This window comes from Pogona vitticeps, chromosome 1, assembly GCF_051106095.1.
Source record: "Pogona vitticeps strain Pit_001003342236 chromosome 1, PviZW2.1, whole genome shotgun sequence".
NCBI classification, from domain to species: Eukaryota; Metazoa; Chordata; class Lepidosauria; order Squamata; family Agamidae; genus Pogona; species Pogona vitticeps.
This window is the reverse complement of record NC_135783.1, coordinates 350,911,822-350,937,466: the sequence shown is the minus strand read 5'-3', so window position 1 is coordinate 350,937,466 and position 25,645 is coordinate 350,911,822. Positions and strand designations below refer to the sequence as shown.

Genomic DNA, 25,645 nt, shown 5'->3' with positions numbered 1-25,645 from the left:
CGGGGAAAATGTAATTTTTTTATCTTGGGGGCAGATTTTGGGGTAGTGTTTTCACACTAAAAAGGGGACACAGGACTGCCAAATCCCCCCCCCAAAAGCCTGCAAGACCCCGTAAAGGTAAAGGTAAAGGTTCCCCTTGACAATTTTTGTCCAGTCGTGTTCGACTCTAGGGGGCGGTGCTCGTCCCCGTTTCCAAGCCATAGAGCCAGCGTTTTGTCCGAAGACAATCTTCCGTGGTCACATGGCCAGTGCGACTTAGACACAGAACGCTGTTTACCTTCCCACCGAGGTGGTCGCTATTTATCTACTCGCATTCGCATGCTTTCGAACCGCTAGGTTGGCGGGAGCTGGGACAAGCGACGGGAGCTCACTCCGTCGCGTGGATTCGATCTTACGACTGCTTGGTCCTCTGACCCTGCAGCTCAGGCTTCTGCGGTTTAGCCCACAGCGCCACCACGTCCCTTCAAGGCCCCATAAAGGAAATGGTATAAATACTTCCCACAATATTCGTTCTGAATCTTCTGTGTACCTTTTGCTTGTTTTAAAGACTTGGGCCCAGAGGGCAGAGAAATGACTCTCTCAAGCAGGGTATTTCAGGGTCAAATATTCTTCTGTGTCCCTCGGCAGTTTTCTAGACCTTCCCTGCCGTCCGAAGAGGATGGTCCTCTCCCTCCAGAACCTCTTGTGTGTTTTGAGCTCCGTTATGGTTATGTGCCGTCCAGTGGCCTCTGACCTGGGTGACCCTTCGTGTGAGCTTCCATCATTTCTGAGCACGGGACCCTGGACTGGTAAGGGATGAAGGAGAGCTGACCTTCAAAACATCTGGAATATTTTTGTTTTTAAAATTTTGGAGGGGCTGCTGTTGTCCTGTAAGCTTAAGACAGTAGGAAGCCCTCTGGTTTAGGAAAATCTTCTCCCCACCAGCCACCACCAGCTTCTTACGGTTAGTCAGATGCAGTCACTTTGCCTCCTCATACATTTTCTGAGCACGGAGCGCCAGCAAATTGGTTTGTCCCGTTTCTCTTGCTGCCGACAGAACGCGTGCCTGATTCGCAGGAGAATCTGGTTTGGTGCAGACATGGTGCTCGGATGGAGACCGGGTTTGCTCCCTCTTAAAAGTTGTAGGTGGGGGGGTGTCTTGGGCAAATAGGCGTACAGATTTCTCTCTCTCTCTGTCTCCATAATTAGGATATTGTTTTCCCCCTCCGAACTGCCGGCCGTGCCCAAGCCTGGCACGAGAGGGGAGAAGGTGTAGAGGCTCTGAGGTCAAGCCGTTGTCTGAATGTGTTGCAAACGGTTTCCCGGGGAAACAAGACAGCCGCCTGCCTCGCTGGCTGCAGCATCTTCCAAGCGGCATCTTTTCTGTAGGCGCAGCAGCAGCAGCAAAGTACCTTGTGGTGTCGGGGAAGAGGGGGGGTGCAGCCGAAACACAATGTGGAGGCGAAAGGCGAAGACGAGAAGGTAACATCTCAGAGCGCAGCACCCCAGAGGATGAAGAAGCATACTGCCAGAGTGACACCGTTAGAACCCTTCTGTCTTTCCACATTAAACCCACCTAGATCAGACGGTAAATGCAATTATTATTATTATTATTTTAAAAACCTCCTATGTGCGTTCCCTCAGGAAAGGAATTAGCGCGCCTCTTATTCTCATTAGTCCTAAAAGCAGCAATTAAAACAACTACTACTACATACTGTTATGAAAGGGCCGTTTGTGAACGGGGGGTTTGGGGATCTTTCGGAGAGAATTCATTTCTTCATTTTGGTTTAGAGTCCCCCCCAAATGTCTGGTTTTCACCTGTTTTTAGGGGTTGTGGGGGGCAATAGGGAGGGACAAGATTGCATTGAGGGTTTTTGGGGGGGAGAAAGTTGGATGGCTTTCATGATTTTGTCCTTGAAGTGCTACCAGACGGGCTACGTCCTCGCAATCGTCTTCCAGTGCAAAGTCTTTAATTTTCCTCTGTTTGAAGTGTTGTGTTGCCTTGTGTTACTCTGGAAAGGTTACCTACCTGTCTTGAAGGGCTGGCAGGGTTACGACAGCCCTTAGGAAACAAAATTGTAAAATAAAAACCCAGAGTATCTTTCTAAAATGGCACAGCCGTGTGTGATTTTAATGCAGCTTTGAATGAGAGTGTGAATATTTTTTGCTTGTTTCAGTATTTCAACTTCCATGTACTTTCCCAGATGTGTGTTCTTGTTAACATGGGATTAGCCCTCCTTCTGGCATTATTGCCATGCAAACATTTACTTCCCTGGAAGAAGAGAAGTTTTGTGTGTGTGTGTGTGGGGGGGAGTCCTTCTGTATGCCAGCTGAAGTGGGTTTGGGCAACCTTTACAGTGAGAGAGTCAACAGAGCATCAACTGATGCGGCCAAGACACTGACTAACAGACCAAGGTTCATGGATGGGATGCATATCCCCAGAATCTGAGGCTGAGGTAGCTGGATTTAAGTTTCTTTTTTTAAATGGACATCTTAAGTGTTAAATTTACACAGTATTTCAGCTGAAATTATATCCAAGAGGAGAGTAAAGGAAGAGATATACCAGATGAACCCTGAATTTAATTTTTTGGAAATAGCACCTTTGAGATAACAATTTTACTCGCTGGTTTTTGGAAACTGTCTTAGAATAAATAGAATTGTAGTATTGGAAGGGAGCTTAAAGATAATCTAGTCCAGCCCCCTTCCAGTGCAGGGAACCCACAGCTAAAGCATCCTTGACAGGTGGCCATCTAACTTCTGTTTGAAAGCTTTCAACGAAGGAGCGTCCCATTGTTTTGCAAGGTTGTCCATGTCGCAGAAGGAAATGTCTTTCCATCGGAAATTTCTTTCTAATGTTTAGTCAGCATCTTCTGCTTCGCCATCTGAATCCATTGGTTTGTGTTCCACCATCCGGAGCAGCAGAAAACAGACCTTGCTCCATCATCCACAGGATCTCCCCTCAGATATTTGAGAATGTCTCTCATCTTCTCTTTCCCCTCCTTTCTCAGGCTAAATGTGTGCGATTCCCTCCGTCGTTCCACACAGAGCTTGGTTTCTAGACCTGTATAAACGAAGAATGAAACCGAATCATGAGGGTCCATTCCTTTTAGAAATGGCAACAGAAATAAGGCAGAATTGGGGTGAGCTGCATAATGAGTAACCTGAATGGCCAGAAACGTATTAGGGTTTTACTTCAGATTAAGCAAAATCATGTGTATACGACAGCAAATTGCAGCTAATTAATGAAGTCCTGATCAATGTGCCTGGTCGCATCCAATCAACCTAGCTGGATGCACAGATAGGCGTGTGAGTGGCATGTTCTTAATTAGTTGCAATTTGCTACTGCTCAATCACACCATGTCACGTCCATTTGAATTAGGATTCTGATCACTTGTTATTTCCGAAATGTTACCTGTGGTGAGCATATGGGGGGGGGGCATTTTTTTGGGTGGGGTTTCTTTTTTTAAATTTTTTTTTTTAAAAGCAAGAACCATCATACATCAATAGCGTATGACCTTATTTTTACGTCATGTAATACGATCATCATAAATGTTAATGACAGGTGATTAGCATGTTGTTTTTAGAAGTCCCATTTCCAAACTCTGGATTGGGCATTTTATTTCAGCCCGCGCTTGGTCAGTGGCCAGAACAGTGACTAAGAACAGGACAGAATGATTAAATGGGCCACATAAAACCTTATTGCTAGAAACAAATAGACACATCTTTGCCTCATGCACCAGCGATGTTTCTTTAATGCATGTTGTAAATTTTTTATTGTGAAGGGGGAAACAAAAGATCATAGACTCATTGAATAAATGAGTTGAAGGGGCCTCTAAGGTCATCTAGTTGGCCCCCTTGCTTAGTCCTGCAATCCAGAGTAAACAGATTTGACAGAGGGTTGTCCAATTTTCTCTTGAAGGCCTCCAGTGTTGGAGGGCTCACTGCTCTAAAGGTCCTTGGTTCCATTGTCGTACTGCTCCAACAGTTGAGACTTTTTTCTTGATATTCAGCCTAAATCTCAAGCTTTCTGTTGCTTGAGCCTTTATTTTAACAGATCCTTCTCCATATGACTACCGGTCCAAAATTCTGGGTGCAAAGGTCTCTCGGTCATTTCTCCCTTTGAACGGCTGTCACATAGGCTTGACTCTATTCGTTTCTGATGACTAGATTTGCAGAAATCAGCACAACCTCACAGAAAGTGTTCTGCCAGGTCCATTGAACCCGGCAAACGTTTCCAAAAGGTGCTCAGCCCGTCTCGGGAGCTGGAGAAGCAAAGGAAGCAGAGCAAGAAGAAAGCAAACTTAGGGAACAGGATGAGTTGGGGGCTTTTTGAGAGCTTCAACAACATACCCAGTTGCCTGCAAGGGAAATGTTTCAGCATCAAAACCAGGAATCCGCAAGTATGTCTTACTTATCTACTTCCCGGTCCCTTTTAAATCCCCCCTTTATTCGTATCAGAGTGTTGCACGATTAAAAATTAAGGACATATGGGTAAAATTCAAAACAAGTTAAAATGTTAAGATTATTAGACTGTTTTTGAGCAGAAGCGGGCTAGTTCAACAGCTTTATCTTGGCCATTTTCCCGATCCTCTTTTGTACATATGGTGGGGTACAAATTGCATGGACGCACATCCTTGTAGCATGGATTAAATTTCTCCACAGTCACCAAAAACATTGTCCTGTATACAAGTAGCCCCATTTTGCTTGGTTACTCTTTGATCTTCCATGTGGTTTAGTTGTTAAGTTGTGTCCGATGCTTCGTGACCAGAGCACGCCAGGCCCTCCTGTCTTCAACTGCCTCCCGGAGTTGGGTCAGATTCATGTTGGTCATTTCGATTACACTCTCCAACCATCTTGTCCGCTGTCATCCCCTTCTCCTCTTGCCTTCACATTTTCCCAACATCAGGGTCTTTTCCAGGGACTCTTCTCTTCTCACAAGATGGCCAAAGTATTGGAGCCTCAGCTTCAGGATCTGTCCTTCCAGTGAGCACTCAGGGTTGATTTCCTTTAGAATGGATAGGTTTGTTCTCCTTGCAGTCCAGGGGACTCTCAAGAGTCTCCTCTAGCACCACAATTCAAAAGCATCAATTCTTCAGCAGTCAGCCTTCTTTATGGTCCAGCTCTCACTTCCATACATCAGTACTGGAAAAACCGTAGCTTTGACTATGCGGACCTTTGTCGGCAAGGTGATGCCTCTGCTTTTTAAGATGCTGTCTAGGTTTGTCATCGCTTTCCTCCCAAGAAGCAGGTGTCTTTTAATTTCATGGCTGCTGTCACCATCTGCAGTGATCATGGAGCCCAAGAAGGTAAACTCTGTCACTGCTAAGCAAGATAGCAAGGACCAAACTCCTCATGTGCTGATGAGGAACAGAAATCTCAGCTGGGTGACAGGATGAGCTACATTTGTGGGTCTGAAACACCAAAGGGAAAGATTTGAATGAAAATGACACCTTGACTTACTACCTTGCACGTTTGGAAGAGCCACAAGCCATGTGGTTTGAACAGTGAAATGCACGCTCTTAACTGGCTGCAGAAAAACGTCTGGCCAAGTTTGCAAAAACTAGAAATGCTTTATATTATTCATAGCTTTGGATTTCCCCTTTGTCTTCAGAAAACCTGGATCTTACACTGGCTGGTGATCCACTCCTGGGAAGAATTCAAAGTGCTGGTCCTCCTAACCTACAAAGCCCTCAATGGATTGGGTCCAAACTATCTCAAGGATCGTGTCTCCCTTTAAGAACCTGCTTGAGTATTAACATCATCAAGAGAGGCCTTTTCCCCTGGTCTCACCACCTTCACAAGCGTGTTTGGTGGGGACACAGGAGAGGGCCTTCTCTGTGGCTGCTCCTTTAGACTCTGGAACTCCCTCCCACTGGAGGCCATCCTGGCTCCATCTTTGCTGTCCTTCTGCAAGGAGGCAAAACTCAAGCTCTCCTTGAGTGACTGACTGCCGGGGTGGGAGTTTTTAAATGGATGGTTGTGCCTTACAGCTTTGAATGTGTTGTGGTGTTGCTTACCTTTTTTTTAAGTATGGCATTTTTTTTCATCCCTTTGTATTTGTATACTCCCTGTTGTTTGCTTTAAAACGGCCCTTTAATGATGGAAGACACCTAGGGTCCTTTTTTGAAGGAGAAACGTGAGGTTAAAGAAGAATTTAAATAAAAATAAATGAATCATAATCTTGATGCCAAAGAAAATCAGCTTGCTTTTGATACTCTTACTTTGCTCAAACGGGATGTCCAAAGCTTCCGTGTGGAATCTTTAAAACCACTAAGAAAACGGATTAGAATCTGGCTCTTGTGATTGGTGCCAGACTGGGAGAAAAAGAAAGTGTTTTTATATCTCAAAGAAGCTGCATGTAGCCTTCACGTTTATATCCCACGCATGTGCCAAAGCCTGCTTCCTGTTACCAGTCGGGGCTTTTAACTGAGATACAGCCATGACTTGATTCACCAAACAGGTTCACTTCATCGCCGTGCATCAGCTGGAGAAAATGGGTGAACTGCGGCCCAGAATTGCATTGACAGTGATGGAGACTTCCAGGCAAAGAAGCGACATTCAAGGGGATCCATTAAATTGGGAAGAATATTTTCCCCAGTATAAAGGTTTGCGACGTTGTGTGTTTGGGGAGGGAATTTTTAAAAAGGAAAAACAAAATTCAGGGCATGGCAGAGACAGCAGAAGGGTGGCGTGGCTAGTGGTGGGTTGTGTATCCATAGCCTGTCATAGAATCATAGAAAAGTGAAGCTGGAAGGAGCCTACAAAGGTCATAAAGTCCACCCTCCTTCTCAATGCACAAAAATACAATCAAAACATCTCTGCCAGGTGATTATCCAAGTTTTTCTTGAATGCCTCCAGTGCTGGAGCACTCACCCACTCCCGAGGTCACCGGTTCCACTGTCGTACTGTTCTAACAGTTAGGATGTTTTTCCTGATATGCAACCAAAATCTGGATTCCTTTAACTTGAGACCATTTTTGCATGTCCTGCACTCTGGGATGATCAAGAACAGATCTTGCCCTTCCTCTGTATGACAGCCTTTCAAATATTTGAAAAGTGCTATCTTATCAGCCCTCAGCCTTCTTTTCTCAAGGCTAAACATGCCCAATTCTTTCAGCCTTTCCTCATAAGGCTTGGCTTCCAGCTCCCTGACCATCCTTGTCGCCCTCCTCTGAACTAGTTCCAGTTTGTTAGCATCCTTCTTGAAGTGTGGCATCCAGAACTGGACACAATACTCAAGGTGAGGCCTAACCAGTGCTGAATAGAGGGGGACTAGCAGGATTTGGAAACTATGCTTCTATTAATGCAGCCTAAAATAGCATTAGCCTTTTTTGTAGCCACATCACACTGTTGGCTCGTATTTAGCTTGTGATCTACAACAATTCCAAGACCCTTCTCGCTCGTTGTTTTGCTGAGCCAGGTATCCCCCATCTTGTAACTGTGCAATTGTTTTTCTTTTCTGAGGTGTAGTACTTTACATGTACCCCTGTTGAATTTCATTCTGTTGCTTTCAGCCCAGTGCTCCATCCGATCAAGGTCATTTTGAATTTTGTTTCCGACTTCTAGGGTATTAGCTATTCCACTCAATTTGGTATCATCTGCAAATTTGACAAGCATTCCCTGCAGCCCCTAATCCAAGTCATAATAACAATGTTGGAGAGCACCGGGCCCAGGACTGAGCCTTGGGGTACTCCAGTAGTTGTTACCTCCTCCCAGTTAGAGAAGGACCCATTAATCCTCACCCTCTGAGTACGATTCTGTAGCTAATTGTGTGTCCACCTGACACTTGGTCTATCCAGCCCACACGTAGTTAGCTTGCTCATCAGGAGATCATGGGGCACTTGGTCAAAAGCTTTGCTGAAGTCAAGATATACTACGTCTACAGCTTTTTATTTATTTATTTATTTATTTAGTTTTCTACCCTTAAAAGGCAGAGGAAGGCGTCTTTTCCCAGAGATATGAGAAGGGAGTGGCAAACTTTGGGTGGTTTACAGGCAATCTACAAGTGACATTTTAGTGGTCAAAATGTCCAGTCCGGTTTCTGAAAAATGGGTTCAGGGGATGGAGCACGTGGGGGAGGGCTTTGGGAGGACGATCTCACTCCTCAGAGGCATTTATTTATTTATATAACTTATTTAAAATATTTATCTCCCGCCTTTCTCCTAAAAGGGACCCAAGGTGGCTTCCGTTATTAAAAAGAAACAGTATTAAAAGTTCAAAACAATACAATATTAGAATATTTTTAAAAAGAATTAAACAAAGGTCCTATTAGGTAAATGAATTTCTTAAAAGATTTAAGAGCAAAAAAGTAGAAACAATCTTTTAAAAAAAAACCTGTCTTAGAGACACTGAAGGAAACCATTGCCTGTAAAGGTCTTGGTCAGAAGGACAGCCAAGATGGGGCCAGGCTGGTTTCTAGTGGGAGGGAGTTCCAGAGTCTAAAGGAGCAGCCAGAGAAAAGGCCCTTCTCTCCCATGTCCCCAACAGATGCACCTTTGAAGGTGGTGGGACTGAGAGAAATCCCTCTGGCTCCTAAAAGGGGAGATGCAGCCTTTGAGTGAAGTTGTTTCGGGCTTTCTTGATTAAAAACAGCACTTTGAATTATTGTGCCTGGAAACTGACCAGCAGTCAATGGAACTGTTGTAAAGTTTGTGTGTTGTATGTGTGTGTGTTTTGGACCCACTGAAGTTTCCGAAGGCAGCCCCACATGGAGTGAGGTACAGTCATCCCGTCAGCTCTCCACTTTTAAAAAGCTGACCATCAAAATGCTGGCCTGCATGTCCCCCCCCCCCTCCCAATTTCCATCGCTACCTGAGAGGGCCTTTTTCGAATCATGTTGAGCAGGCTGGGCGGAACCTATTGCAGAATTTGTGGGTAGATTGGGTTAACTTCAGGAAAATGCAGCCTAAAACCTGGAGTGGATTCGCAGCACCTTTGACACTGGAGTCGCCACTGGAGTCGCCACTACCTTAAGGGCTGAAAGTAGGAACTCTTTACATTTCCTGTGGGTGGGCTTGCAATCGGGACATGTAGGCAGCTTGGAATAATCAGGAGTGTATTTTTGCGGGCGGAAGGGATGGTGAACTCCACTCTCCTCTGACACTCCAAGCCAGAGTTCTTTAATTTAATTCTAAGTGGAAGCAAATTTAACGGGGCTCAGATGGGGGTCAACCATATGGCTCTGCTGAAGGCAGCTTCAAAATCTTTTTTAGAAGATGTATTCGCGAAGGCTTTCATGCCCAGGATCTAATGGTTGTTGTGGGTTTTTTTGAGTTCTTCGGCCGTGTTCTGAAGGTTGTTCTTCCTGACGTTTTCCACCAGTCTCTGTGGCCGGCATCTTCAGAGGACAGCACTCTGTGCTCTGGTGTAGTTGGCTTGGGAGTGCAGTATTTATGGCAGTGAGATGGGCTTCTGTCCTTTTCTGGAGATGGGTGATTTAGAAGAGTTGATGGGTATAAAAGAAGCAGCATAGAAACACTTAGAGTGAATGCATACCTACATTCACTTAACTTTTAGCACTTTGGACCTCCTGTCATTAATCTGTTGTTAGAATTGAAATCAAGTTAGTGTTCCAGAGATATAACTTAGGGGAGACTTCAGTGTCCGTGAAATCAGACTTGCCAATGAAGTCAATGCTCTGTTCTCAAAGATCCATCACAAAAGAAGGAACGCTAATTTGCAGATGACAGAAAATGTGGAAAGCGCCTGCTGTGACAATCACACATCTTTCAGGATTTAAGACAGCGGCCGTTGCTGCCGTCTTCAGTGTCAGAGGTGCAGTGGAACTACTGCAGAGGATGGTAAATTTGTAATCATCTCCAAGTGATTTATTTCCCCCACAAAGTATGCGGGGATGTTCCTTTTTGTTATAGAGTTTAGAATTTTTTGGTTGAATTCCTTTAGCTGAGCAGAAGTGCAAGGATCCACAGAGCAGAATAGCTTCAAATTCCACAGATGAATCCAACTCTTTTTTTTTCTTCAACTGGCACTTACAGTACCAATACCACACTCTGAGACTTTAGTAGTAGAAAGAGTAAAAAATCATTTACTTACAGTTGTGAACAGATCAAACAGCAAACTGCCAAACACAACTGCCTTCGACAGAGTTCGCCAGACTCAAGAGAAGGAAAGAGAAAACTGTTAGCTAATGCAATAAGAAATGATGAATTCATTAAAGGATTAGGTAAAAATGATACAACTAAGATTAATTTATTTGCTGATGATTCATTATTAACTATTTAAAACCCATTAGAAAGTATGGATAAAATTAAAAATCATTTAGAAAAATTTGGGGAAATAACAGGATTAACTATTAACTGGCAAAAAACCCCCACAAATAATGATGCTTAATTACAATAAATATGAACAAGAAACATTTGTAAATAAAAATGGTTTTAAAATGTGTAATTATATTAAAATATTTAGGTATAAATATAGTTAAAGTGACTAAAAATTAAAAGAGCCAAGTTTTAGCAAATTATAATGTGATATTAAAGATAAATTGCAGGAGTATTCTAAATTGAAACTATCATGGTTTGGGAGAATCACTATGATCAAAATGAAAATATTACCAAAAATTACCTTTTTATTCAGGATGATCCCAATACAATTAGTATTGGCAGGGATTAATTAATGGATTTTGTAATCAAGGTAAAAAAATCAAAAATAAAAAAAGATATTGGTATAAGGCTCAAAAAATGGAGGTTTAGGTATTTGTAATATAAAAATTATTATATAGTGAATCAACTAAGATTTATTAGAGATATTATATATAACAAAGGAAGGTTAATTTGGTGGGATATGGAATCCTCAGAAATAAATGGGAATATTGAAAAACATTTGTTTAACGTAGTAAAAAGAAATACAATAAATCAGGTGAACAACCCTTTTTAAAAGAAACATGTTAAATGTCTGGAACAGGTATAAAAAGAAGTTATGTCCCTTTACTTCACCACTAAAATAAGTGACTGAAATAGAAAATATCCCAGCAAATTTGAAGGGTTTAGCTGATTTGTTTAAGGATAAAAAAAGTTGCCAGATTGAAGGATTGGATGATTAAAATGAGATTGAAGAATCAGATTATAGTTAAGCCTCAAACTAATAAACTATCATGGTACAATTATATCCAGTTAGACAGATGGACTAATGAATGGTTGAGGATTAATGGCAAATGTAGAGAATGTACTAAGTATGAACAATTTCTATCATCAAATGAAGACATGCAGAAAGATGCTTTGAGGAAGGAAGTAGTGAGTAGAATTTATAAACTAATTTTGGAACAAGAGGAAAAAGAGACTGAAATAGAAGGTTTGAAATCAATTTGTGAACATGATTTAAAGACAGAAATTTAAACAGAGGATTGGACAAAAATTTGGAAGATGAGAGTTTCAAGATTAATGTCAGTAAGAGTAAAGGAATTTTTTAAAAAAAATTAGTTCAAGGTGGTACATGATTCCGGTGAAATTGAACAGAATAAATTCAGACTATTTTAAGGCCTGTTGGAAATGTGATGAAGAAATTGGCACGTATTATCAGATGTGGTGGGAGTGTAAATGGATTCAGAAATTTTGGAAATTGATTTTTAAGGAAACAAGGGACTGATTTCTAATTTTATGACAAGCTCTAGAATATTAATGGCAAGATTCTGGAAAGATAAAAATGATATTAAATTAGAAGATTGGTCTAATGAAGTACGGGACATGGTGTTAAATGATAAATTGACTAAGATGAAAAGAGGGGAAATAAGTTTAAATATTTTTAATGCTATTTGGGGTAGATTTATTGAATTTGCATTATTGAAAGGAAAGGGGAAAGCCTCTAAGCAACAATCAATACAATTTTGGAAAGGAGGTTCGTAATAAAAGTATTGCTCCAAAGAGTCCCGTGGGTATGGGGGTGCACTGTGTTTTAGATTGTATTAGTAAGTATTTTGTATTCTTGTATTTGTTTTGGAAATTAAAATAAAAAAAGAGAGGGAAAGAGAACTGAGCAGAGGGGCGGAACTCTCTTTGAATTCAGATCCAGAGAAGGGATGATTGGTTAGTGCTGGGCAGATTGACAGCCATCCCCCAAAGGCCCCTCCCAGCCAAATCTCTACTAAAGCTTGCAAGGTTGCAAAAATTCCAGCATTTTTTCTTTTTTTGGACTATCGTTCCCGGAACCCCCTGCCAGTGCCGAGAACCTCAGAGCCCGAAAAAACAACATCTCTTTGCTCTTTTTTAAAAATCAACAATCAGGTCACATCAAAAGGGAGAGTCTTACCTGTGCTTGGGGCCTCGGGAGCATCAGTGCCGGTCTAGATGAATAAACAAGCCAGCCAGGTGTAAAGCAGCTTTTTATGTCGTTTCTACACAACGGGGACATTTCCTGCCCTCCGCCGCCCCACTGCCTTGTCTGTACAAACAGCGATGGGACTTCCGGAGCTTCTTTCTGGAAGAGGCTGCAGTGGGAAATAAATAAATGAAGAAAGATCCTTAGGAACATTTGCTTGGATGCTCAGGTTTGATTGGAGGGTCAGAGGGCATCTGCCCGTAGAGCGGCCGAAAGGGTCCCATCCGGGGACGTTCCAGCTGCTGTAGTGAAATATTGATAAGGTTTTGCCCTCGAAACCTCGTGGATCAAAGAGGGTCGCCCGAAACAGTCTTTTAATAGCAATCTTGTGGCCCCCAGCTTTTTAATTTAATTTAATTTGGAAAGGGAATCTGGGAAGGCCAGTGAGACATGCTGTTTGCTTTATAAATATCCTAGGATATGTAAAGATTTGTTATTTAGATGCCTGTCAGACTGTTGTGCAACTGACAAGATGATAGATGCTGTGGATTTGTCACGTTTATTTTGGTTATGTTCTAAAGCAAAGATTTTCCGAGCTTTGGCCCTACGGATATTCTCATAAGTAGGAAATTTTTGTTAGCCCATTTTTGAACATTATGCCAAGATACAAGAGGGCATAAGAAATCTGTGTAATCAAGTTGCAGTTTTAGGTTTTATTAGGCTTTGTTGTTCACCCGGAAGGGCTAAAATTATCTCCAGGTTTGTTAGCTAATGCAAGGTAAATGATTGTGTTACGTGGGTGACTTCTGATTTCCTTTCTATCTGAGATTGGTTTGGGCCATAGCATATTTGACAGCATATCGAGTTGGCTGGATAGCTCAGTGGTTTATCTGTCTGGTTGGGAGTTCGAATCCCCCACTAGGTGCCTCCCAGGAAAACAGCCAGCCTGGGTGGCCTTGGGCAAGCTGCACAGCTCCATAGCACCCCTAGAGGAAGGTAAAGGTAAAGCACTTCTGACCCTAACATAAGTCAGAAATGACTGGGTGGCACATGATTCTCCTTATTATAATAGCATATTTAACAGAACTCACATACAGAAATGGGAGGTGAAAGAGAGACGAGACACCTAATACAGGAAATGAAAATCTGACTTGATGATTAACCATTTAAATATTAATTTTCATGGTAATACCCACTCTTAGATTTTATTTTTTTCTTACAGAATTTTAATGGTGTATATGCACATTTCTAATGTTGCTGCCAGATGAACCTAAGAATAAGAGCAATTATTTTGGAACAGAACATAGGAATAAATAGTTGGGGTTTCTTTGCATGGGAAAAAAAGGCAGGGGGCCATTCTCCAGCCAGATATTCTTACCTTTTTCCCAAGTTATTTCTGAGTTGAATTCTGATGAAGCTCATATCGCTGGCTGTGCAATTTCCAGCATAAATACAAGCTTGTCTCCTGCAATTATGCAAAGGCTTCTTTGCAGACTGAGTTTCGATTTGCTCCTGATTTCTTTCTTTCTTTTTTTTAAGTCCCAGGTTTTATTTAGTATGTGCCTGCACCCTCAAGCTGGAACTGCTGATTATAGAAGATGCAGCCCGGGAAATGGGTCAGGGCTTGGGATTTATGGAACCTAAGGATGTCATAATGGCTTAGGTTAAGACGTGGTGGAAGAAAATGGAACGGGGGAACTTTAGGCTTGATCTTCCATCACCTTCGGTTTGTATCCCACCACTTCTCCAGTGCAGAATCGTCCCATTTTAGCCCCACAAGAAGGTTCTGTGGTTGGTTAAGCTAACGTTTCAGGTCGGTTAGACTAAAATGTGTGGAATGATTGAAGAGGCAGAGGAAGTCGCACTATTTCTGTGGGTAGCCCAGGGGTGTTTGGCAAGTCTTTGGATCTGAGGCCCAAATCCAAATTCCTCTAAAAACAAGCTTTTCCACCAGATTAGGCCTCCTTCAGTCTCGAGAGACTATGGTAACATGTTCTGTATGGAGGTCTTGGAACAGCGTCTAGTGTGACTGAGGAGGCCAATTCGAGAGTGACCATCCCTTCCACACTGAAGACAAATACAATACTGTCCCCTGTCCAGCTCCCTGGTTCTGCTGCTTTTGTGACAGCCTCTTTGCCTCGGCCTGCTGGACAAGGGTCTCCTTAAATTGGGAGAGGCCATGATGCACCGCCTGCCCCCAGGCTGAATGCTGGGATGTCAGGGTTTCTGATCTGTTGAGGTCCATTCCTAAGGCCTTCAGATCCCGCTTGCAGATATACTTGTATCGCAGCTGGGGTCTCCCTCTGGGGCAATTTCCCTGCACTCATTCTCCATCCAGGAGATCTTTTGGAATCCGACCATCAGCCATTCTCATGACATGCCCGAGCCAACGTAGACGTCTCTGTTTCAATAATATATACATGCTAAAATTTCCAGCTCGTTCCAGGACTACTCTATTTGGAACTTTGTCCTGCCAGGTGATACCAAAAATGCATCAGAGACAACGCATATGGAAGGTGTTCAGCTTCCTCTCCTGCCGTGCACAAAGGGTCCTGGACTCCCTGCAGGACAGGAGTGTGCTCAGGATACAGGCTCTATAGACCTGGATCTTGGTCTATGCCGTCAGCTTCTTATTGAGCCATACTCTCTTTGTGAGTCTAGAGAACATGGTAGTTGCTTTGCCAATGCGTTTATCCAGCTCGACATCTAGGGAAAGGGTGTCTGATAGGTTTGGGAAAAAGCAGGGTATGAAGAAAAGCACAGTGTATCAATAGCACATGTTAGATATTGTGTGTTCTTGATGTGCAGCTCGTTGGAATAAATGGTAACTCAGAAATAAGTCATTGCTATGTTTATTTATTTAATATATTTAAACTATTTCTATCCTGCCTTTCTCCCCAAAAGGACCTAAGGTGGCTTTCAACAGGACGGTCCCCAGAAAATCCAGAGCTTGGACAAGTAAAGTTTTTGGGTGAAAACACCCAGAATTCTTTAGCCATTGTGGCTGGGAAGTTACTTTTCCAAGCTTTGAGGACATCGAAACAGGTTATTGGTGTGCATCAGATCTACAGTATGTGTATTTAGGATGCTCTGCTTTCTCCTGGATTTTATTTTGCTTCTACAAAACTCTTTAGCCATAAACTCTTTATCTGTAGAAGAAGCAGGGGGTGGTAGGGTTCTCCTTGTGGGCTGGGTTGCATCACACTATCCTCTACCTCTAGTGCAATCTCAAACCATATTTGTCAAGACGAGAAGGGCCCATGATTTGCATGGAAGGCGCAGAAATTCCAGGTTGCTGTACTCCTGTTCTGTAAATGTTCTTCTCAAAGACTTTCATTTTCAAGAGTTGCAAACAGGCCAGTTTCGATTCAGTGAGGAATGGAAGGAAATCTCTATGGGTCAAAAGCCCCTTCAACTGAAGATCTTGAGAAGATCCATTCTGGTTCCCAGCTCTTGTGCTTCTAAAAATATTTTTTTAAAAAAAGAAGGAAAGAAAACACCAACATTTTCAGCCCTTGACACAGATCAGTGGAATGCATAGTAGTAGCAGATAACATCCTGACAAAGAGGAGGTTCTAAGGATGAATCTATGGACAGAAAAGCGTTCCTCTAGCATTAGATGTGAGCAAGCTGATTCTGATCCATCCAGATGTGCGCAGAAGAGACTTTCTGCATGTGATCAGAAGTGCTGTCATTTTTATTGTGGTAAAAACTGTGTGCTCCAAAGCTGATGCAGAAACTTGACTGTTCCTGAAAAGTGATCAGTATATGTGCAGCAAGATTGATGGGCGTCAGTGAAGTACGACTAATGCAAGATTCACTGTCTTCTTTGTCAGCTGCGCATGTGCCGAGGTTGTATTGCACCTGCACAATCATGCACACAACCATTACCATGCCTTTTGCAGGCAAGCTGCTCTGATTTCCTCTGTCCTTGGAAAAATGAAAGAGGGCCGCTTTGTTGACTGATTTTGGACCTGCTGCAGTGTGTGTTTCCCGTCCCCTCTGCCTTTCTCCAGGGAACTATAGTACCTATTTGCAAGTGCCTATGTTTAAAAATGGGATGTGGTGGCGCTGCGGGCTAAATCACAGAAGCCTGTGCTGCAAGGTCAGAAGACCAAGCAGTCGTAAGATTGAATCCATGCGACGGAGTGAGCTCCCGTCGCTTGTCCCAGCTCCCGCCAACCTAGTGGTTCGAAAGCATGCAAATGCAAGTAGATAAATAGGGACCACCTCGGTGGGAAGGTAACAGCGTTCTGTGTCTAAGTCGCACTGGCCATGTGACCACGGAAGATTGTCTTCGGACAAAAACGCTGGCTCTATGGCTTGGAAACGGGGATGACCACCGCCCCCTAGAGTCGAACATGACTGGACAAAAATTGTCAAGGGGAACCTTTACCTTTACCTATGTTTAAAAAGTAATCAGGATGTTTTCTTTAATTAATGTATTTAAAAAATTTTCATCCCACCTTTCTCCTTTAAAAGGTCCCAAAGAACAAAACCAGGTCTTCTGTTGGGGGGGGATGAAGGTAGGATTTATTGAGTCTACAAAAACGAAGGGAGTCATGTTGATCCATAAGGAGAATACAGAATACATTGGGTGGGCAATATCTTTGTCAGGACCAACTACGAGATCACAATCGTGTGCAAGCTTTTTAGTTCTCCAGAACTCTTAATCAGACAGCGTGATTATCTGGAGGCAGGTGGGGTGGGGGGGAGCAAAAGTCTGGCGGTGTTGTTAAAACCATGAAGCCTGGGAATTATGCTTGGCAAGCTTGAAGAGCCACTAGTAGCTGCGCGGGGTCTTTTTCTGGAAATGCAAGATGGGCCACAGCTTCCAATTCTTTTAATCTCACCGCCTGATGAAGAGACCTCAGTAACTCGAAAGCTTGCTTGCTGTTGCCAAATGACGGTTTGTTCTCTACCCCTGTGGAGTTGCACGGGGATGCACGGGGGGGGGGCTAGTGGTTCCATGACCTCCAGACGTTCCTGCCGGTGATCAACTCGGTTCAGATCTTGCAAGGCAGACTCTGATTTGTTTTCCTAAACGTAGAGTGGAAGAGAAATCTTGAAACCACATGGGCAGGCACCCCTCCCCGCATGCACGTGGTCATCTTGGTGGCGAGGTCGGCCCCACAAAAGGTGTCCTGGCTGTGGAGTGAGGAGGCACCGGCGTGGTTTCGCTTGGGCCAACAAGAGATGAATCCGTAGTCTTAGACTAACACATATGCGGGTTGGGGGATTCTGGGCATTGTAGTCCCGCAAAGCCCCTTTCCCGAGCTCTATAGGCCCTCCCCCTCTCCCCAGGGATCCGATCCCCTATTTCCCCCCCCCCCCAGGGGTTTACCCACCAAACTGATGCAACCTCTCTCTTCTCAGGCGCCTCCCGATCCTCTGTCGTCCGATGCAAGTCGGGAGCCAAGTGTCCCAGCACGCAGAGTGGCCTCCGCAGGCACCAGTCCCCTTTGTCTGCTGTGGAAGATTCTGCCGCTCCCATTCTAGAGCTGCAGAGTCGGAGTCCCTCCGGATTTTATCGGCACGGCAGAGGAGAGAGGCAGAAGACCAGATCAGGTAGGCTGACTGTAGCCTTGGGGGGTTGGGGGTGGGTCAACCCATCCCATCCTTTCCCCCCTGGAGTGGGGAAGCCTCCACTCTTTATTTTATTTATTTTTACCCACCTTACTCCTTAAAAGGTGGGTCACAACAATTAAAAGACAATATCTAAAGCTAAAAATAGTAAGGACAGCAGGAACCCCCGTATCTGCGGGATCGATATCTGCTGATTCACGTATGAGCTGATTCACTCATCAGCTGAAAATACTAAGCAAAACCCACCGAGAAATATGTATTGATATGTATTTTCAGTGCGTATTTACCAGAACTGGCCACTAGAGAGAGGCAGAGACCATGCAATGTACATATGTTCGATAATTCTGCATTTTTGGCATCTGTGGAAGGGGGCTTGGAAACCGATCCCCCGTGCATACCACGATCCTACCGTATGCAAATACTAAAAAGGATCAAACAAATGCCATATTTTAAAAATAGTAAACAAAACCAACACCAAAAGCACATTCAAATGCAGGAGGGTAGAACAATCCATTTAAAAAGCCATTCAGGCAGCCACTCACTGAGGGAAAGCTTGCCTGAAGAGAAAGGTCTTTGTCTGCTTGCGGAAGGAAGTGAAGATGGGGCCAGGCGAGCCTCCAGTGGCAGGGAGTTCCAGAGTCTAAAGGAGTAGCAAAAGAGGATGTTTTGTCATCCAACGGAGACGTGACTGGCCAGCTGACTCCATGCCAATGACCAGCTTGGTGGGGCCAAAGACTTTCCAGAAATGAGGTCCTCCTTCCACATGCAGGAAGAACATCTTCAAGCAGGGCTGTATCTCAGGGACCTCCGAAAAAGTCATCCTGTTTTTTTCTATCAAAGCATCCGTCCTTTTCATCTCCTTCAAGTTCTGGCAAGAACAGAGAAAACCCGAGGAAGAAACAGTTCTGTTTGATGTTCACAAAAGGGTCAGTCCTCGGTCACCAGGGACCGGCTAAGGAAGGCGTAAAGATTTTTTCATCAAATGTGACTCTTTTTCCCCGTCTGCCTTTTAACTGCAAACGCTTAACTGGTCTCAGACCTGTCGAATCCTGGTGGGTGTTTTTTCTTCTTCTGTCAAAACAGATCACCTTTTAATCAGGTTAGAAATACGGATGGCAAGAGGTCAGCTCCAGTGGGTACGCTGAAGACCCATGTTAAGAGTGTAGGATTAAACGGGTTCGGCACCAGATAACTCAGTGGATTTGCAACTAGAGAGCGCCTCATGCCTTAAGAAGCCAGCGTAGCTCGGTGGCGGGAGAGCCAGAGTCGGGAGTTTCAATCCTCACTGCGCTTTCCAGGACGGAGGCCAGCCCGCATCCCCTGGCGGGTGTGTGTGTGTGGCCAGTGGTCCTTCAGCAAGTTGCCCAGTCCCTGAGCAACACCAGATTTGGGGCAGGGGGGAATTGGTAAAGCAGGACTGAGGACTGGGAAATTTGCTATACGGTAGGATCCACCTTATCTTCGGGATCAGTACCCATGATTTCGCTGATCTGCTGCCTGAAAAAAAAAATAAGAAAAATAAAATCCGGAAATATGATATATATTCCATGGATGGCCCCAGAGATTATGCTATACACAGGCAAGGTAAAGGTGAAGGTTCGCCTTGACATTTAGTCCAGTCGTGTCTGACTCTAGGGCGCGGTGCTCATCCCTGTTTCCAAGCCGTAGAGCCAGCGTTTGTCAGTAGACCGTTTCCGTGGTCACGTGGCCAGCACAACTAGACACAGAACGCCGTGACCTTCCCACTGTGGTGGTACCTATTTATCTACTTGCATTTTTAGATGCTTTTGAACTGCTAGGTTGGCAGGAGCTAGGACAAGCGACGGGAGCTCCCTCCGTTGCGTGGATTCGATCTTATGACAGCTGGTCTTCTGACCTTGCAGCACAGAGGCTTCTGCGGTTTAACCCGCAGCGCCACCATGTCCCTTTAGCCACTACCCACAGGTAGCTCAAGGGAAATGCATGTGTGGCTTTGATGTCTCTGAGGGAAGCAGCTTCTATAGAAGCCACCTTTGGGTTGGGGAGGCAACAGTTATAGGTTTCAGAAGAGTCTCCCTTGGGGCCAGGAGGGCAGATAACCCCGTCCTTTGGGAAGATTGGGCCTGGGCTCCCTCTCTCTCAACCGTGCATGGACACCAGAGAAATTAGGAGTGCTTCAATTATCCACTATTTCTGGCTGGGGGGACAGACGGACTTGGAACTGTTCCACAAGGAATACGTTGGTCCTACTGTGATTCGGGATCAACCTGACGGCAGAGAGTTAGTGATCGGTGCCTTAAGAGCAATGGTTTTCCAAGGCTGCGTGCCGCAGGGTCATTTGCCTATCGAAAAATGGGTGACCTGGGTGGCTTTGTTAACGGCTCATTTTGCAGTGGGGCAGATCAGAGGGCGGTGGCAGAAGAAGATGCTAACGACGAAGGGCTGATGGAGGAGAATCCTGCTGTGGGTGAGATGGGAAGAAAGGGGGTCCTCCCTTGAATAAGCTTGATATTGATTGCTGTGTTTGATTGGGACTATACTATCGTCTTGGGGTTGGGGGGGGGAAGCAGAGGAAAAACGAAACAATATCCACCCTGAAGAGTTTTTCCTAGTAAGAACGGGTTGTAGGGCGGATTACGGAAGAAAGAGGCCAGCTGAGTGGAACAAATGTATGGGGAAATTCTAACATGTAGAGGAGACAAAAAAGCTCTACAGAGAACCATTAAAATTGCCCAGAATATCATCGGGCTCCAGCTACCAACCCTGGATGACATCTTCACATCCCGCTGTCTGAGGAAATCACACAGCATCCTGAGAGACTCTTCCCATCCTGCTTATAACTTTTTTGAACTGTTACCGTCTGGCAGAAGATATAGAACAATTAAGACTCGGACCACACGTTTTCTCAATGGTTTTTATCCCAGAGCTATAATTGCAATTAATAATGAGCTTAAAGACCACCAGTAGTGAATAATTAGTTGGACTGTGTTACTTGGCCTGAGGTGTAGATGTTTGTATTTTTAGTGGGGACTTTTAGTGGGTGGGGAGTGTTGGGGGGAATTTTATGTGTGTGCATGCGTCTGGTCTCTGGATGTCTGTGAATTTCATTGTATGGGTATACAGTACTGTGTATATACTTACAATGAGAATAAATAAATAAGAAAGAAAGAAAGAAAGAAAGAAAGAAAGAAAGAAAGAAAGAAAGAAAGAAAGAAAGAAAGAAAGAAAGAAAGAAAGAAAGAAAGAAAGAAAGAAAGAAAGAAAGAAAGAAAGAAAGAAAGGCTTCCCAAGCCCATTGAAAGGAGGAAGATGCATTCCTGATTCTCAGTGGCCCCTCTCGAGGAGGCCCAGTGGGGGAATCGAACCCCCAACCTCTGGTTCCCCAGTCAGAGACAGCTCTCCAGCCTGGGAAGAAGGTTCCTCCTTTGGCCAGAATACCGGAATTTGACACTATCCAGTGGAGTGTCGTGGCTGGAAACCCAGGACTGCTCCAAGGTGGTCCTTCTTCATGTGTTGGTGTTGTTAGGTACTGTGAGTTTTCTTCCGATTTACAGTGACCCTGTAAAATCTGTCATAATCCTGTTCAGGTCTTGCAAGCAAATGTCTGCACATTGGGTTTACTAATATAGTAGGACCCGTAGGTGCCTGAAGGGGGGACATGATTGAGAGGTATAAAACGATGCAGGGGATGGATCAAGTGGAGAGAGGGAAGCTCCTTTCCCTCTCACGCAAAACCAGAACCAGGGGACATCCACTCCAATGAAATGTGGGGAGAGTGAGAACAGACCAAAGAAAAGATTTCTTTCCCTAGCGTGTGGTTAGTCTGTGGAACTCCTGGGCACAGGATGTGGTGATGGCATCTGGCATCTAGGTGCCTTTCAAAGGGGATTGGGCAGATTCCTGGAGGAAGGGTCCATTGCAGGTGACAAGCCATGATGGGGATGTACAATCTCCAGGCTTAGAAGGAAGGGACCTCCAAAGGCCAGATGCAGGGGAGGTGGATCAGGAGACAGTTATATCTCGTCTTGTGTGTTCCCAGAGGCATCTGATGGGGCCACTGTGAGATACAAGAAGCTGGACTAGGTGGGCTCTTGGCCTGATCCAGCAGGGCTCTTCTTGTGGCCCCTGAATCCGTAGAGGATTGTTTTCAAGTCCTGCCTACTGGATGCCGAAAACCATGGATAATAGCAAACCCTATACATTTTATTTCTCTCGTGACTGCTGTAGATAGCATGGTCTCTGGCTCCCTCTAGTGGCCAGTTATGGTAATTGTATAGTGGAAATATGTACTGTATTTCTAGGTTTTAAAAAAATATTTTTAAATATTTTCAGATTGCAGATAAGTGCAACTATGGATACAGATTCTGCAGATATGGGGGTCCTACTGTTCTGTGGGTTTGTTACCACATGGTATAGTGATGGCCATTTCTAGGACAGTTTAAGGGGGGGGTTAAGATATATTCGGGAAAGATGGGGCTATCGGAGGTTACCAGTTACTTCCAGTATTGGAGGACATATGTCTTTGGCAACCAGTTGCTGAGCCACTACAGGCAGAGAAAGAACTGTTGGGTCCGTGACTTTCTTTGGGACCTTAGCAGGCCAGTGAGAAACAAGGTCCTGGGTTCAGGAGACATTTGGTAGAATCCAGCTTCAGTTGTCACAAATTCCTGTCTCCTAATCAACAGAACCAGAGAAGCTGACATTGTTAACATTACTTCAGAGGAACCCTGCTTGTCATTTTGTTAAGCTGCCCACAAGGTCGTGGTTTCCTTCAGAGGAAACTGGGCGGTCTCACCTCCTGACTGACCGATGAGCAGCCTGTATCATCCTACCATGATCCTTCCCAGCGTATTTCCCTGTGTGATCACGCCCTGAATTCCTTTCTAGCAGTTTGTACACCAGCAGGAAATGGATAAAATGGAAAGCACAAATCTTTGTGTGTTACCACAATAGATTTTGTGCCCTTCCTAGAAAAGAAAAGCTCTTATGGACGACAATGGTAATCCAGAAGAGAAGAACGCTGTAGAGGATAGTTCCATTCCTCTGGCAACTTTTGACACAATCCTTTAAAAAAATGTCTTAAGTCTCTAGCTCTCATGGTTGCACAGTATTATATAAAAGGTATTGTTTACATAAGATGTGGAGCCCATAAGGAATCATTGTGATGAGTTGGTCCAGTATTGACTTATATTCGTGTTATCCGCTAGGACCACCTTCCATGGTCTCTCATACAAAGATAGGGTTTTGTTTGTTAATACCGGTTCCTTTTTAATAGAGATACCTGGACTTTTCTCCACTCAGCGCATAGGCTGGAACAGAGTCCTCCGTGTTCTATTGCTAGCGGGTATTCGTGGACTTCTCTCTGTGATCCTGCAGGGTTCTTGCAGAGACAGGAATATTTTGCTTCTGTACAACGGCTGCTGCTACACAGTGAAGTTTGGTGACCTCTGGTTTTGCAGGGGCCGTGTATCTGTTCTGGGTTTTAATCTGAACTTTACCGCAGGTCTCCAGGAGACTGTCCCCCAAATAGTTTCAGCACTTGGATGCTATTTTCCAACTTTGAGCAACCACCTGCCAGAGATCCTTAGATCTGGATTCCTGCATTGAACGGGGGGGGGGGGGGGGTTGGACTTGATGCCCTTAGAGGCCTCCTTCCGACTTCATGATTCGATGATTCGGACTAAAAAGCGATCTGTTGCCCCTGTGAAGTCTGATTTACCTGCCTTACACTGCCGCTCCTGTTCATCTTGGTGAAATACAGTTCTTTGTCATGTACAGGAGTAAGGATTGTTGGCTCTTGGTGATGTCTGGCTATTTATTTATTTATTTATTTATTTATTTATTTATTTATTTATTTATTTATTTATTCATTCATTCATTCATTCATTCATTCATTCATTCATTCATTCATTCATTCATTCATTCATTCATTTATACCCTGCCCATCTAGACACAAGTCTACTCTGGGTGGCTAACAATAAAAAAGGTAAAGGTAAAGGTTCCCCCCTTGACATTTAGTCCAGTCGTGTCCAACTCTAGGGCACGGTGCTCATCCCCATCTCCAAGCCGTAGAGCTGGTGTTTGTCCGTAGACAATCCTCCGTGGTCACGTGGCCAGCGCGACTAGACACGGAACGCCGTGACCTTCCCACCGAGGTGGTACCTATTTATCTACTCACATTTTTACATGATTTCGAACTGCTAGGTTGGCAGTTGGGAGAAGCGACGGGAACTCACTCTGTTGCGTGGATTCAATCTCACAACGGCTGGTCTTCCAACCTTGCAGCACAGAGGTTTCTGCGGTTTAACCCGCAGCGCCACCACATCCCTTTTAACATGTACTTCTCCACAACTGGATGAGCTGCCTCTGTTTAAAACCATTGCCTTTGAGGTGATAGGCGAATGATGGGCGAAGTATTTTGAACAATAATGGCCTATGTGGTGTCATTGGATCCCGTTTCCTCTGTTATTCTTCCTCCGACGTGTTTTATGTCAGGGAGTTCCCTGACTAGCCTCGGTGACCAGAGATAAGACCAAAGGCTGGATGATGATGGTGATCGTGCTGTTCAAAGCTTGGAAAGAAGTTACATGTAATTCCACTTCTGTTTGCAGCTTGTTTCATCAGCCCTGCAAGACGTTCTGGTTCAGAACCTAGAGAGGAGCAAGAACTGGTTTGCCCCTGCTCACCCCAGTTCATAAAAGCAGTGAACCCCACCCACCCATCCCACTTTCTTTGGCTCAACCCGTCCCTCGCCAGGCCCAGCCTGCTCGCTTCCTATCCCTCCTCAGTGGATCTCCCAGTTCCCGCAACGGCTCAAGCTTCTCTGCCATTCCCTCTTGGTTGGGCAGAAAAGTCTGTGCTCCTGCCTGCGACTGGGAGATTAGCTTAGGGGGTGGGGGGGAAAAAGCCAGCTGGTCCTAGTGAGGGACTGTTTGAGCCAGAGGAGGCAGGGGAGAGGAGGAGGAGCCTCTGTGTTGCCACCTTGACGAACTGGGACGAACCAGGACGAACCAGTTCATGCCCGTCTCTATTTGAGGGAGGGAAGAAGGACACGGGCAGTGGTGGCTATCGCTTGGAACTGGGTTTCCTTTTGGGAGTGGAGGAAGGTCAACGTGGGGCTCTTTGCACAAAATGTGGAGCCAATGCCGTGAGCAGAAGCAGAAAAAAAAAGAAAAAACAGACTTTGCAGAGAGCAAGAGAGGGTCATCAAAAATATAAACCCATACTAACGGCATGTTGTATTTGAAGAGTAGCCATTCTTAGCTGTTCCACTGAACCAAAAAGGGAGCCGGGTGGTCCTTACAAAATACAAATGCAAGAGTAGGCAATACCTTTGAAGATCTTTAAATATTTTTTTTAATTGTCATACAATCTGCGAGCTTTCATGGATCAGAGTCGTCCTCCCCTTCATCAGGCGTGAAGCATTTAAAGTCCAAAAGTTCCTGGCAAGACAGATCTCCCTAGGCATGTTTTTTTCTGAGATGTAATTTAGGAAAAAGATTCAGGCTGTTTTAAAGTGGCACTATTCTGTCCGCTCCACAGCGCCTTCAGCTGTAACTTTAAAACTCCGGCTCTAATTGCAACCTGCCTCTTTCCTGACTTACCTCCAAGAGTAACTTTCCTAACAAAAATCCATCTCGCCACGAACCTTTGGACATTAAAGTCTTCACACTGGCACACGTGGGCTGACGGAGAGGATCCCTGATCTACGAAAACGTGCCAATGGGATGATGATCTCTTTTCTTTAAGTGGTCTGTAAATGTATTTATTATTTCTTTATTCGATTGGTATACCTCCCATCCGACTCCCAAGGCCACTCCGGGCAGTTCGCA

At 44.5% G+C, this 25,645-nt stretch overlaps 1 protein-coding gene across 5 annotated transcripts in view; it reads left to right on the top strand.

Moving 5' to 3' along the window:
- Positions 1-25,645, top strand: part of SLC35F4 (solute carrier family 35 member F4) — a 154,235-nt gene that overhangs the window by 106,948 nt on the left and 21,642 nt on the right. For 2 of the 5 annotated variants that reach the window (XM_072986849.2, XM_020814961.3), the window contains exons 1-2: positions 485-1,567; positions 17,625-17,816. The exons of 1 other annotated variant lie outside the window; for it this stretch is intronic. In XM_072986849.2, coding sequence (XP_072842950.2) covers positions 1,492-1,567; positions 17,625-17,816 — 268 coding nt within the window. In that variant the 5' untranslated portion in view covers positions 485-1,491. Of the gene's footprint in view, positions 1-484; positions 1,568-17,624; positions 17,817-25,645 lie in introns of those variants that run through there. 2 more of the 5 variants (XM_078384039.1, XM_020814959.3) reach the window with 1 other exon arrangement.